The sequence below is a fragment of the Cololabis saira genome, chromosome 3 (genome assembly GCF_033807715.1).
Source record: "Cololabis saira isolate AMF1-May2022 chromosome 3, fColSai1.1, whole genome shotgun sequence".
In the NCBI taxonomy this organism is placed as follows: domain Eukaryota; kingdom Metazoa; phylum Chordata; class Actinopteri; order Beloniformes; family Belonidae; genus Cololabis; species Cololabis saira.
In genome coordinates, this window is record NC_084589.1 from 35322408 (window position 1) to 35338308 (window position 15901).

The 15901-nt window shown below is 38.6% G+C and overlaps 1 protein-coding gene across 1 annotated transcript; it reads left to right on the forward strand.

Moving 5' to 3' along the window:
- Positions 1-1569: 1569 nt before the first annotated feature.
- On the forward strand, positions 1570-15605 carry rhbg (Rh family B glycoprotein). Its single transcript, XM_061717362.1, has 10 exons — positions 1570-1946; positions 6267-6453; positions 7674-7824; positions 7910-8057; positions 9074-9240; positions 10716-10853; positions 11099-11232; positions 11493-11611; positions 12520-12593; positions 14774-15605. Exons 1-10 carry the CDS (start codon positions 1757-1759, stop codon positions 14849-14851), a joined length of 1386 nt encoding a protein of 461 aa, XP_061573346.1. The 5' UTR covers positions 1570-1756; the 3' UTR covers positions 14852-15605.
- The last annotated feature ends 296 nt before the right edge of the window (positions 15606-15901 follow it).

Consider the following 15901-nt stretch of genomic DNA (forward strand, 5'->3'; position numbering starts at 1 on the left):
AAGATTGTAGTTTCTTAAAATGATCAGCAAAAGACATAAAACAAAATCGTGGTGGATTGCATCAGATATCTTAGAATAAACTAACAAGTATGGTCTGTGTGCATGTTTTTTTTGTCTTTGGCTTTGTTTTTTTGCTTTTATTGTTTATGGCCCACAAAATACTTTGTAGTCATTGATTGTATTATGACTTCTTCATGCTGCCCATGGTTGTGGAGGGGCTGGATTCCAGCAATCATGGATCAGTTGAAATATGTCCCTCAAAGTCCTCACAGACAAAAACGATGACACACATGCACATGTGTACAATTTAGAGTCAAATTTAGAGCCCATTAGGATAACATTCAGGAATCTGTTAAAGGAAGGTGAAGCCTTCTGAGGAAACTCACTATGCAGACTCCAGTTTTGGGGTTTAATGTAAGATAGTCCCAAAATGTAAACAACTAAACACTCTTGATTGTTAATTTTTACATAACAACCGTGACAACAAGATAATATTCTCCAGTTGAAGCTTCCTTTTTGAGTCTCTTGCAGAAGCATCTGGAGTCATGATTGGAAACATATACTGTACGTTTAATGTGAAGCATGGTGTTTTTTAAATGCCTAAACCTAGCCATGATGTATCGTAAATCAAAAATGAATTTTTAAAGTAAGTGTAAGTAAATCATAAGTCATGAGTAAGACTTGCAACAAACTTTTTGCGTAGCTCCTTTCTTTATCAGTGAAACCTGACAACTTCTCATTTCTCGATGGTTCCACATAAATGTTACAACAAATTATCCCTTTATAGAGTTATTGTTTGGTGCTGTTCATGGATTATGTTTTGTGAGAGTTTCAAGGGCATATTTGAGACATAGGGCTGACCTCTGGTTCTCTCTCAGGAAGGTATGGATGAGAGACTGGAGAAGGAGGCAGTGCCAACAACACAACAAGGGCACTAGGCATTTAAGAAAAGATATCTCATACTATTCATATTATATAATTATATAATGCAAAAGGTAACCATTAACCAATTCCTAAAATGACTCTGAAATCCATTCATTGCAAAGCACATCTGCATGTCGGCAGTACTCTGGATGAAGTTCATCACTGTTGAAATCCCTGTTCTGCCACATGAGCCTGTATACGTGCGTGTGGGAGGAGCCGGGGTTTGATATTGAGTTTGATATTTAGTCTACTCACACGTGCACTATCATTGCTCGGTGTGTTATAATGAATTGCACATTTCTTGTAAGTCAGATATATAGGACTCATATATGAGAAATGTTACTTTTTGTTGTTTTGGGAAATATTCTGAGGTTGCCTTTGAGATTGAAAACCTTAACCATTTTTTGTTTTAAAACGTTGATGGTTGGAATTGACAGATAACACTTAATGATTCCCTAAACACGTCGACCATGTGTACTGGTGAAACACAGCTTCTACTATCAAAAAGCTGTAGATCTCTACTTGTTAACACTTTACAGGTAAAGTTAGCACCTCGGTCTGCCTTAAGAAAGTGTAGTAGAAAAGGGGCCGGCCTAACTGCGTGTCTCTGGTCTAATTCCCAGTAGGTGTGACCCAGGAGAACAAAAACACACAACAGGCTCTTGGGTTTGTCTGGGAGCTTCTCACACACACACCAGCCTCTGGTCTCTGCGCTGAGGACACCCCAGTGTCTGTTGGTGAGAGAGAGCCTGTGTGTCCAAGTTTTCTGTGCTGGATTTCTCACCGACAAGTCTCCCTAAGCCTCCTCTCCTCAGCTCACTGGGAAGGAACCATGGCAGACGCAGCAACCAACATGAGGGTGAAGCTGCCGCTCACCTGCTTCATCCTGGAGATCATCCTCATCATCCTTTTTGGTGTGCTGGTGCAGTACGACCACGAGACAGATGCAAAGGCATGGCATGACAGGAATACAACTCACCATTCTTCTGAATATGACAATGACTTCTACTACCGCTATCCAAGTGAGTGTCCCGTGGATCGTTGCAGGTTTGGTATCACGGGTTACTGTAGGGTCAGGGGTCGAGAAGTCTTCGTTCTTCCATTTGAACAGGATTTCCTGTCCTGTTACTGGAAGCAGGTTTGTACATTGATCAATGTTTGCAAATTGACCACATAAGTTTGTTTTTTTCTTGTTGGAACAAGAATGTTATTCCATTTATCCCCTAATATTTATTTAGATAATACACAGTAGATCAGAATTATGATTTGTGGTGCATTGAAAAACAGCATAAAAGTCAGACTTTCTTGCTAGAGTCAAATCATTTTCAACAATGAAAAAGATGTGAGCCTTTATTCAGCCACTGATCTCAAAGACATAATTCTTTTTTATTTTCTGATCTTATGATTACTAACTGTCAAAATACTTTCATCAAAGAATGAATTAATATGTAAGTTAAAACTCAGTGTTACAACTCTTTAACCTACTGTAGAAGTCCAAACTTGTTTTAGTATTTGCAGGGAGTTTTTTTTTTTCTTTCTTTTTGGCCCAGTGTCGGTACCATTATTTTGTCCCAGTAAAGTACAACAATCTGCTGAAATGCATTACAACAGTTCTCTATCCCCTAATTGGACCATTTCTATTCTCTGTGGGAGAAAGCTTCATAGAAATGTCTTCCAGTCCACTGCTGTCCCATAGAGACACATCGACGGGCCTCTGTTGTTAATTTCCTGATTTATATGAACTGATGGTGTGAGCAATCATGCTCCATATTGCATTTGTGAGGAAGCCAAATCCCTCTCACACTTTGTACACACGGAGCCCAAAGTACAGAGCAGAAGAGTACAATCTGAAGAGAGATTTGCAGAGCCGGAAAAATGTGTTCCTTTATTTTTTAATTTTTTTTTTATTTGAATTTTTAGTTTTAATCTTTCAATTTCAGTCATAGAAATCAGAAAATATTGCACATTCAATATATTTAATCATGTTCTTCTGAAATAGTGTCTATGATTTCAGCTTCCAGAGCATTGTATCCATCTTTGTATGAACGTGTAATTGCACTTCAAGGTAGCTATTATTACTTCTACAAAGCCTGAACTTTAATTCATGCATTCCTGTGCACAAATGTGGTAACAACATTATACTCTTAAAGAAACACAACTCCACCTTAAAAGGTTTGACTCTAATGACTGATTGGAGGGGCGGGAGGGGGAGCTTTGAGTGTTTAACCTGTTGGCGTTACCACATTCTGAATCCCTCCACGTTACTCTGCTGCTGCTCTTCTCCTGTCACTCACAGGAATGTTTACTTTCACGTACCTAAAATGTTGTGCAACACATCAAATGTGAGATTTTAAGAATTTCCATGGGAGGAAAGTCCCTACTTTGTTTGTTGAAATAAAAATACTTGTGCTTCTGCAAAGCTGTGTGCTTCTGCAAAGCTGATTTCAGAAGTACAGAAGCAAAAGCATTTAAGAATGATCGACATAAAAATGTATAATGTGCATGATATACTCCATTGAATTTGCTTTTAAAATATTCCCATAGTGTATCAGAAAATGAATTCCCACTCATTCTTATTCTCACAGTGAAGCAGAAAATTCTCACCATCCATAGAAAATAAAATGTTGAATTATTATTTATTCATTTTCACATAGCATTGCTCCACTGAGGAAAATATTTTCTTTAGTTTAACAGGAATTATAGTGTATGGTATGGATATCTCCTAAGGTATAAACCCGGCAACCAACACAATTTTTTCATTGCCTGACCTTAACCAGGAAACCGTGTTGCTTCCACCCAACCATGTACAGTAGTGGAGTGATGCCTAATGAATGAATAAGATGAAGGACGTGAGAAAATGGTTCTGATGTTGTGGTATGGTTGAAACCGAAATCCTTCTGAGATCTTCATGACGTATTGAAATAACACTTAAAGGAGCTTGAGGCCGGATTGTGGCAGGATTTATGAAAAAAATCCGTATACATTTTAAGTTTTCTAGTAATAATGTCAGATGAAGCGTTCCAAACCCAAAATAATGAGCCCTCTAGTGTATCTCTCCATTGCCTTGAACAGGCTGTGTGCTGCAAAATGTGCTGCAATTCGGTCCCGAATTTCCCGCGCTGTCCTGCGGATGTGACGTCACATGACGCTGCATGCACGTTCTCCCCGTTCTCCCGTGCCGGCTTCACTGTTGGCTGCAGTACCCCCAACGGCCGTCGTGGTGAAGGGTGGCGCTAGATAGTCTCATTTCTTAAAAGGAGCCTCAAGCTCCTTTAACGCTGATGTGGGGTCTCTGTAGTCCTCCCAATGACCACAGGATGCTTTGTGTCACATCTTATCTTTCCCTGGATTGACAATTAAAACCCACTGAGCAGCTTCTCTAGAGAAACCATAGCAGAGTTTGAATGTTAATCACAATAAAACATTTGCTGTTAACGCTGCTGTACGTATTATTGCACAGTACCGCATAGCAAATACCCAAGGTGACTCCTCCACCTCAGACGACACAAATGTTGTTGCAAATACAAAAAATTTTGCGTATTCAACAATGTAGCATCATCCTTGCATGCTGACGTCAGCATTCTGATTCTTAGAAGTACCAAAGTGCTGAAGTCCAGTTTAAACGAGACATTCGCTTGACTGCAGACGCTTTGTTTTTCTTCCACTAATAGACCTGTAAGAATCATTAACAACGTTTAACGTAATCACAAGTACTTATGTTCTAAATGGAGCTTTGCGGCCTCAGAGTTCAACATTGCACTTTTAACACGTCTGCACCAGCAGATGTGAGGGATGAAAGAGGTCCAGCTTCATGCAACTTCTACCTCTACTTCTGCTAAAAGGCTCAGTATCTGCTGTGGCAAAAAGTAAAGACACATAGAAGGTGGGTTTGGGAACAAATTGCATGACCTAATGATGAAGTTAAGAGACTGAGTTGGAAAATAATAAACAGATAAATAAAGGTAGAGAAATAAATCCATTGTGTTTTTTTTTAACCTGATGCCTTTATGGTTATGGGAGCTGAGACAGAAGTTCACCTACATATCTGAGCAACATTTACACAAAACTCAATGTCTTGAATCCTTAATTGTATTCCTGGTAAAGAACTGCACAATAAATAACAGACATCTTTACACCTACCACATTCCACAAGACATAAATATAGATTTTCTTTAAAGCACATTTATGTTGCAGAATCAATGTTATCAGTGTTTCATACGTCCAGTGAAATATAGATAAATATGTCAAGTGAAATATGTCTTATTTCTGTCCCTCACGTGAAACTCACTTGAAGGAAAACAACTGGAGCTGGAAAAAAACCCAACAATCTATTGGTACATGTGAATTTTCTTTCAAACTCTTGCTTTATTTTTAAGTAAGAATAGGGTTCTTGGGTTGATTTTGAGAGCCTGACTGAAGAATAAATTAGTTTAGCTGCTCTTAGAAGTTATTGTTGATCCAGCAGGACTTCAGTTGACTTAAGTAAAATCCACTTATTATGGAAAAGAATCAGAATAATATTAGATTATGTTTGATTCGTTGGCCTAACCAACATCGACCCTTTTATTGCTCTAATGAGATGATGTCCACACCGGGATCTGCATGCATCTAGGCCAAAATACCACTGGATATGCTTGTGAGGCCTCAGTTTGACCATGCCAGAAAACTGCTGCCATGTTGACAACAGGATAGGGCAATTTGGGACAAAAAAAAAGTTACATTTGCAGAAACACAACCTCTCATAGTGCATGTGGTGAGAGTCTAGATCAAACAGGATTGCAAACAGTTCAAAATCCTTTTATTGACCTTTGTGAACAGAGTTCAGTGTGGTATTCTTCTAAATATTACTTTCCAGGCATCAACACCCTTTTGAACCCGAGTCATACCACGTTGGCGTTGAGTCAATATTGAACCAGATATGCCAGTTAATCGGAGCTTTATCAAACCGCACACTCCAGGAAAGACATCAGGGGACATTGGTCCTGACAGTGATCCGGTGTTACTGATGCAGGTTGTGAAGGAGGGTGTTTGTGGTTGAAGGAAAATACTTTTTCTTACCTGAAGGATTGCTGGACAACCACCGCTATGAGGCTTTACATAAACATTTGCAAATCTTAATATTGTTACCTGTCTTTTTTTCTGACAAAAACAAACAAAAAAACTTTCTTTTTACTATAACTCTTTTACAACTTTTCATTTGATTTGCTTTCTTTGTGTTTTTTGATAAGATTTTTCATTTGGTATAAATAAGAAAGAAAAGGTTGATAAGATCAGTTGCAACACAAGGTAAAAGCTTAATTTCCATCCTCATCATTGTGTCCAATATTTTCTTCTTTGTGCAGGTTTCCAGGATGTGCATGTGATGATCTTCGTTGGTTTCGGCTTCCTCATGACCTTCCTTCAGCGCTACGGCTTCAGCAGCGTGGGCTTCAACTTCCTCATCGCAGCTCTCGCCCTGCAGTGGGCCACGCTGATGCAGGGTTTCTTCCACGGCATGCACGGAGGGAAGATCCATATTGGGGTGGAGAGGTACAGTATATTGATGAATTAGCTCACTAAAACACACACACCGCTCTTGTTTGTTCTACCTTCTTTAACAGCTTTAATAGACCCTAACTCACCCAATAACCTGGTCCATCCATCCACCCATCCATCCATCCATCCATCCATCCATCCATCCATCCATCCATCCATCCACCCATCCATCCATCCATCCATCCATCCATCCATCCATCCATCCATCCATCCATCCATCCATCCATGTTCTAACTAGCTGGTCCCAGGTCAACTAAAAGACAATTACAAATGACAAAATCCAGAGAGACATGTTTTGGCTCATAAACACATTTTGCTAATGATGGCAATGGAATAGGACACATAGTACATAGGTGGACACTAAAAAAGTGTTTCAGATTCGCCGAGACACGGCGTCTAAAGTATGCTCCACTTGATTTTCTCCTAAATCGAAAGTTAACCCGACCCTTCATTAAGACATTATGACATTTGAGTCCTTCTACAAAAAAATGTGGCACTACCTGTTTTAATCCAATCCAACAGCAGTGCTGCCAAGTTCATTTGCTTCACATGCAAGTCAAAAAAGCTTTTATTTTAAGCTACTTTGCAGAAAACATTGCACAACTGATATGTTTAGTTTTTTTTTTTTTTTTTTTCGGTTACTAACTAAGAGGCTCCTGTGTCAGCATGTCAGTGCTTAAAAATGTTAATGATCTAAATTGCCTGCAGCAGCTTCAGATTTGGTGTTTTGCTCACATCAGCAAGTCTTTTTAACAGCTAAATGATGTCAGTTCATGAACAACTTTATGTTGCATTAAAACCTCCGACCACATGGAGACATGTAGATCAGGCGTGTTGATAAAAAAACCACTGACTGAGTTGATGAGCGGGAACGCCTTGTGATACCACTTTCTCCCACTAGAGGTGCTCTTTGTGAAAAGGAACGATACATGAACTTTGCTGTGAAATGCTGCCCTCGTGTGGTCAGAAAAGGTGTTGCTCTACAGAATGGCTTTTTCCTGATAACTTTGAAAGGATAGTGCTTGTGTTTTGTTTAGTTTTTTCAGTATTATTTTAGTATTTTAATTTTTGAGCATACTCAAAAGATTGAAATTATTTATATACATAATTAAATGACACATCTATTTGTATTAGCAAAAGAAAATATCTGTTTTAAGAAGATGGTCATGCCCTGCTTACAGTATTTTTTTTTTTTTTGCTCTTATTTTTTTCAGTATGATCAATGCTGACTTCTGTACCGGTTCTGTGCTGATCTCATTCGGGGCTGTTCTGGGTAAAACCAGCCCCGTCCAGCTGCTGGTCATGGCCATGTTTGAGGTCACACTGTTTGCTGTCAATGAGTTCATTTTGCTGACCCTTCTCGGCGTAAGTTAAATCTTTCCTATACTTTGAATGTCAACATCCTGCTCTTAGTACAGCATCTTAAATGGAGTTATGACCTTTGTTTCAGACCAGGGATGCTGGAGGCTCCATGACCATCCACACTTTTGGAGCCTACTTTGGCTTGATGGTGACTCGAGTCTTGTTCCGGCCCAACTTGGACAAGAGCAAACACAAGAACTGCTCCGTTTACCACTCTGACCTGTTCGCCATGATTGGTAATCTTCATGCAAAGCTACAGATTTAAAAAAACATATTTTCTTAATGGATAAATGTTACCACCAGTACTCGAGTTGTAAAAAAAAAATCAGGGGGGATGGTGGATTTTATCATATGGGGACAGATAATTTGTGCTGATTACAAATAATATAATATATTACAAACAATATCACTGACCAAAACACCTGCAGAAATACTGCAGGAATGACATAGCAGCAGTTAAATGCAGCCTTCTGTAAGCTTTAAATATCCACACTTTACACTTTACATCAAATACATCAAAACACAACAATAAAAAACAGTTTTCTGAATTTATCAATATGACTCTGTCCTTCACAGGATAAGTCAAATGGATCACTGCAAAAACTAAAAATCTTAACAAGAATATTTGTCTTATTTCTAGTTAAAATGTCTCATTTTAGTAAAAAAATCTCATTACACTTAAAACAAGACTCATCACTGGAAAAAACAACAATTTTCACCTGTTTCAAGTAGATTTTCACTTGAAATAAGTAGAAAAATCTGCCAGTGGAACAATATTTTTTTGCTTGTAATAAGAAGATAAATCTTGTCCCACTGGCAAATATTCCTACTTATTTCAAGTGAAAATGTACCTGAAACAGGTGAAAATTGTCACATTTTTCTGGTGATGACTCTAAATGTTGAAATAACAGTAAAACCACATTCATTGATGAAATGACATAAGGGATGGAAAGGGGGGGTGACAGTTTTACAGGGGGGATGATTTTGACCGTTTTTTATTTCAGGGGGGGATGCCATCCCCCCTCATCCCCCCTCAACTCCAGTACTGATTACCACCAAGTGGTTGCACAATACTCTTTCAATAAAAGCTGTAGTATTAGGTATTCTCTTACATCACGGATTTGTTTATTTTCTAGTATAAAATCTCTTAAGTAGTGGCTAAAGATAAACATTTTACATATGACTTGACATTTCCCATTTCAGAGCTCAGTTTGTTTTAAATGGACATATTTACGGCTTTCCCTGTGTCCAGGTACCCTTTACCTGTGGATGTTCTGGCCCAGCTTCAACTCAGCCATCACAGCTCATGGAGACGACCAGCACCGCACAGCCATGAACACCTACTACTCCCTGGCCGCCTGCACCCTCTCCTCCTACGCCATGTCTGCCCTCACAGCTCACGACGGCAAGCTGGACATGGTGAGCAGCATCACCTGAATCAGTTCTTATGTGATATCTGCTTGCTCACTATCAGAACAAGGCGTGGTGACTGACAGCGCAGGAGATATTGTAAAATACCATAGATTTTTTTTTATCTCAGTTTATCAGGTTTTAGAGCACATGACAGCTAGAGATAAAAACAATGATAGACGCATCAGTTAAAGGTACAAAATCAAAACGGCTTATCTGTTAACAATGTTAATTCAAATGCTGAGAGGTCATGAGACGAGGGAATGAGGTTTCTGCACTGACACTTATCAAAGCCATCAGGAAGTTATATTCAGTGAGTGAACTTGACCGAGGAGGTCTGCATACCAGACAGCCCGTTGATAGTGAAGACAAGTCGATCTCCCGGAGGAATCAGCTCATCTCTAAAGCTGACACATTGTTGAAAGAGGTTGTTACAACACAATGTGGTTTGGAAGATCAATAGCTATAAAGTTTAAATGTGTCAGCTGCTACATTTTTCAGCTTTCTCCTTTTCACAGCAGTGCAGATCATTTTTCTCATCGCTCTAACAGGAAATGAAAATCATCTAAATGTGTAGTCACAAAAGTGTCCTGAAAACGGTGGACGATGTGGAAATACATTTGCAAATAAGTCCATATCACAGAGAGAAATTAACTTTAATATAATATGATTTTAAGGGTGCAAGAATAATAAAATAAACGATATAAAAGGTCAAGGAAATACATGACAGAATTTATTAGTATATAAAAAAATGAACATACAGTATGAAAAGAAACTAAACAACATGTAAATCTGGAAATAATTAAAAAAGTGTTTAAATTAATAATTTTGCTTTGTTTTCAGCCAGTAATGTCCTCTGTATTCCCTCTTCTGTATTTTTTGCATACTACTCATCTGTTTGTGTCCTTACGGCTTCAGCATTTCCTTTTTTCCTTATTGTGATCTGCCAAGTACCGTATGTGCAGCAGTCATCATTATACCAATACGGTAGCCTATATATGTTTAGACCATTGTCATAAACCACTTGACCTTTAAATTATTACTTGTATGTTATTTCAGTTTCATGCTGCCATCAGTGACATTTATCTTGTTTCTGGTGTCTGTTGCTGTTTGATAATTTCTGAACTGCTGAGTGGCTGCTTTCAATCAGCTTGCTGAGTCAGTGATTTCAAGAAATATTGTTGTCACCAGTGTCTGTCCCCTGACGTTCTCCTTCTTTAGCTTCTTCATTTATTCCCCATTAATCAATTAATCAATTTTGTTACACTGTCAGCTTATATATCTCAATAAAATAGTTAAAACACACACAAAAAAACACAAATGTAGTTGGATATTTGCTATTTCTTGACTTAGAAGCAAGAAAATGTTACAGTAACCAAAAATAAAAATCTCATTTCCTGGGTGTGTTACAGCACAATAATTGCAACAAAACAGATGTATAAACAGATTAATAAAGGTATTTCTGTATTCTGTTTCTATTGTAGGTCCACATTCAAAATGCTGCCCTGGCTGGAGGAGTGGCCGCAGGAACGGCTGGTGAAATGATGCTGACGCCTTTCGGCTCCATGATCGTCGGTTTCTTGGCCGGCATCATCTCTGTTCTGGGATTCAAGTACCTCTCAGTAAGGAAAACCCCTGCATTTTATATCCAGCAGGGAATATGAACTATAAAACTTGCAGTACATGTCAGGATTTTTTTCTGATTTTCATCCAGAATCTGTACACAGTAATTGGTGTTTTCACCTGAAGTTATTCCAGAAAAAAAATGTTCTTTGGGATTTTATTTCCAGTTTCCACTTTTATTGAACGTATCAGTATCATGAAGTGTCTACCATATAAATCAGCAACATTTTTCTTTTCCCTCTAGCCCGTCCTGGAGTCAAAGCTGAAAATCCAAGACACCTGCGGGGTTCACAACCTGCACGGCATGCCCGGGATCCTGGGAGCCATCGTGGGAGCCGTCACTGCTGCCCTGGCAACCAGGGACATTTATGGAAATGGGTAAACACTTCATTTTGATACGACATTGACTCAAGTTCCCAGCATATCCATTACATTTAGACTGGCATTATGAATAGATTAAGCTCCTGCTCCCTGATGTAATTCTAACCCACATTGGCCCACTTTAGACAAACTGTAAATGAAAAAGCTATCAAATGTCTTTGTAATCTCAGCTATTTCCACATATTTAATCAAGTATCAAATAATCAAACTACACTTAACCTTGAGCTGATTGGATGATTTCTTGGGGCGTGTTTCAGTTTGGAAGACGTTTTCCCTGACGTAGCAGAAGGTCGACCTGCAGCCACACAAGGAGGGATTCAGGCTCTGTCTCTTGCCATCACGCTGGGCATCGCTCTGCTGGGAGGGCTGATCGTTGGTAGGTGTCGCCTCCTGAATGCTAAAAATGTTACAACAACTTGACGAGGGAAGCGGTTTCTCCACAAGCTTACTTTAATGCGGTCACTTCACTATTGAAATAACACAAGTAGCTTATCAAACCAAGCAGCTTTTACTTAGAGGTTTTGATGTACATGAATAATAAGAGAAAGCTCAGGATGAAAGTAAAAGTTCTGTTCTCCCCTATTTTTATTGTAAATGGACAGCCCATCTGACTTGGGTTAGTGCCTAACTCCAGTAGCTAACTCAGTAGCTCACTGTCCCACCTACTTACCAAAACTTCTCTCTTCTAGGTTCTCTCTTTTGCAAATCCATTGTTGTGCATCAAAAACACTAACACTGATGTAAAATTCTCAAACAGGTCATTCATATTCATGGCTACTGCTTTTTGTTTTTTTAAGGAAAGGAAGACATATTTTTCCTCAACACATTTAATAATTTAGGTATTCAGAGTGATTCTGATCAAATGAATGTGCAAACATCTATTTAAAGACAGTTGAGATCCCAAAGCACAATACCACAGACATGCTCTAACATGTCTTATGCTGTCCTTATTTCCTTGCTGCCAATTACACCTAACGCAACCAGTTCCCACGCTGGAATCATACTGTACAAGGATGTTCAGTTATTCCAAGCTGGCAAAGCCTCCAACGCAACATTTAGCCCAGAGGCAGTGACCTAAACTAGTTACATTTTCATGCATGTGGGCAAAAGTCCAAGACAAAATGTTCAAAATAGAGTAGACATGAACATTACTGTCCTGCCCTGAGTCCTTCACATGGCACCGGTAGCTGAGAAACATTCAGAAAACAGTCGCTGGAGACCTTTAAAACTTCACCAGAACCAAAATACCGGCGTATGACCACGGTTTCCCTGTCTCGTCTTTAGGTTTCATTTTGAAGCTGCCCATGTTTGGAGCACCGAGTGACAGCGCCTGCTTTGAGGACAGCATCTACTGGGAGGTGAGTTTTGATGTGTTCATATTGAATTTGTCAATGAGCAAATGTGCAGTGTTGCAGGACTTCACAGTAAGAAGTACACGATGGACGTTGTTGGTTTACCAGTGGCCGTCCTCCCTAAAGGGCAGCTCTGGTGTAGTGGGTAAACGTGGTGCTCTTCCAGATAGAAGAGTCAATCCCCAGCGCTGCTTAACCCCATACTGACCCCTTTGCACAAAATAAACCTGAGGAAAGCACCAGTCCCAAGCCAAGCTACGTCTTCTGAGCTTGCTTCGCTTTCTTTAGTTGTTTAGCTCAAACCCCCAAGTTTCCTGTGATTAGTACTTATGAAATTGTTGTTTTCAGCTAAGTACTACGACGTAACGTGAATTTAGAATAACATGCAGGCTCAGTCTGACCATGAGATGGTGATGTTGCACCAACAACGAGTTTTCAGCCTTAGCCTCCATGATCTCAGTCAGATGCAACAGTGATGCAGTCTGACCATCAGGTGGAGCAAATTCACCACCACGAAGGAGAGTATCCCTGCTGAGTGAGGTCATCATTTCCCACCAGCAGATTGTGCAACATATTTCATGTTTGTCATATTTATGTTGTTATGTTTATGAACATTTGAGTGAAAACAGACGTTATAACATTGGCACAAAGTCGGTGAATTAATTTAACAGTGAACGGCTCTGTGGTTTTGTTTTGTTTTGTTTTTTATTTTGGATCCCCATTAGCGGACGCAAAACGCCAACTAGTCTTCCTGGGGTCCATTAAAATTAAAATACATTCATATAACAGCACAATTATACATATATATACTTAACTAAATACATAAGTAATTACAATTACATCACTCCATTAACCCCCCCCTCATCCCACCCACATCATTACACCAGCTACATCATTGTAGTGGTACTCATCACAACCTGCAACTACATTGAGCTGCATTTTCCACACAATAAATCACGAAATGTATATTACAAAATGTATATCAAACATATATATTAACCATTGTTTGTGTCTGTACCCAAAAATAACCTTTTTAGTTGCTTTTTGAAACTGTCTCTGCTTGTTGCTTTAGTTATGGTAAATGGCAACCTGTTCCAGTGTGAGATGGCCCTGTACATACAAGTTCTTTTCATTGCATTTGATCTTGGTAATGGAATAGAAACATGACCCCAGCTAACTTGTCTTGTCCTGTGCTCATGTCTGTTTTGGGAAAAGGTTATTTTTGAGTACAGGCAGTTTGGTTGTTTCGATACAGTTATATTCCTGAATAATGTCAGTAAATTGTTTGTTAATCTGTCCTCTACTTTCATCCAAGCAAGATCACTATGCATTTGGTCAACAGCCTTTCTCAAAGAACACCCGAGTGCAAGGCGAGCTGCTCTGTTCTGCACTATCTGAAGTTTGTTTATATTTTTTTTAGCTGCACTTGACCAGATAGCTGAGCAGTAGTCAAGGTGTGATAATACCAAAGTTTGAATAACCTGTCGGAGTGTAATTGGTGTTAATAAAGAGGAGTATCTTCTAATCATAGATATACCTTTCCCCATTTTGCCTGTTAACTTGTCTATGTGATTCTGCCACGACAGATGTTCATCAAGATGTATTCCAAGAAGTTTAGCTTCAGTGACCTGTTCTATACAGCTGCCGTTCATGGATATTTTTAATTGGTTTTGGCTTTTTAAAGCATGGTTTGAGCCAAAAACAATGCATTTAGTTTTTACTACATTTAAAATCAATTTGTTTTCGGTTACCCATGCCAAAATTGATTTCAGGTCATTTTCCAGCAGCACATTCAGCTCAAACTCAGCTGTGGTTTTTCATTCATAAATGCAGATTATGGTGTAAGAGAGTAAAGAAAAATACAACAGTCTCCAAATTCTTCATTGTGGATTAGTTTTTCATTTTAATCTTTCCAGTAAACACCATAAAAGGAGAACAAGAACAAATCCCCATCATACAAAGCACTTGATAAGAGTCTGGAGAGCATGAGAGTTTATACAGTAAAAATTGCACAAGCATGAAACAAATTGATGAAATAAAAAAAAGTTGGAGCATCTACAGATGTAGCCTCAACAAGTAACTATTAGATTGCATTTAGTCGGGAAATGGATGTTTGTTTAAGATCAGACAAGCTTATAAAGGTCCAGGAACTCAGTTATTTCCAAACTTTCCCTTTTCTGTCTCAGGTACCCGGGGAAGAGGAAAGTCACGAGGAACAGCTGACCGCTGTGAGGACAGAAGAGGCTGAGAAGCTCAATGCTTAAATGTACAACACAGACCTCCAGAAAGATGGACACACACGCTGAGGTTTAAAAATACCAGCATTTGAGAACCTTCAGGTTACACAAAAATTACAATTTGCCCATATTGTGCTCTTGTCTGCGGACATAATTTATGGGCATTTGTTTCGTTACATGTAAAAACATTTAATGTTATTTTTATTTTTTTTGATTGTCTAAACTTGAAATATTGTCTTTTGCGAGACATTGACAACTTCAACCACTAGAGGTCGCTCTGCAGCTAAGTTACTCTTTTTCAAAGCCTGCGAGGCTGCAACAAGAAAATTATTGGACTACAACAGAAAATGTTTTGTAATTGTCCCACAATCAAAGACATGATACTGAATTTGATTTTAAACCAAAGACTAACATCTCAATCTTAATGATTTAAGTTGGAAACAGAAACTATTAACGGGTTACAATTTCAAGTGGGCTATACTTTTTTTTTATTGTCTTTATTCAAAAATTGATTTCATACATACATTTGATGTTTATGGTTTATATATTATCTCCTAACACTTCAGGTTTGGGATTTTCTGCAATTTGAATATTTAATATCAACATATAAAAAAGATGCCATCACGTTAGTTATGTACATATTACATTATTATTTGCATGTTTGGACCCTTGAGAAAAAGTTAAATAGATTTAGATCGGCCTAGAATTACATGATAAAACATGAAAGTTGTAGTCACTGTTGTTGTTGGTTGTTTTTAGCAAAATAAAGTGTTCAAAAGCATGTTTTGCCTCACTTTTTCTGAACTATCGTAACCGCGGCTGAATGAAAAGTGTAGTAATTCATCTTTTTTAGAGATTAAAACTCACAAGTCACCAAAACGGCATGTGGAAAATTCTGGTACTTTTAGGTTGTCGAAATGTATAATTATTGCATGAAATGTGGGACGGAAAAAAGGGCTGTACAGGGAAGTTCCAGCTTTGTGATGAAGGCCACCCATCATTAGTCCTTTTAACTGATGGTTTAAAATATGCAGCAATTATTGTGGATAGGGTTAAGTCGGTGTATAGATTATGTCT

Bases quoted from the DNA above. Each gene is read 5' to 3' on its own strand.
- rhbg (XM_061717362.1), top strand. From the start codon at position 1,757: ATGGCAGACGCAGCAACCAACATGAGGGTGAAGCTGCCGCTCACCTGC. The intron at 6,454-7,673 runs GTACAGTATATT...TATTTTTTTCAG, and splicing joins ATCCATATTGGGGTGGAGAG to TATGATCAATGCTGACTTCT. The intron at 7,825-7,909 runs GTAAGTTAAATC...CCTTTGTTTCAG, and splicing joins TTTTGCTGACCCTTCTCGGC to ACCAGGGATGCTGGAGGCTC.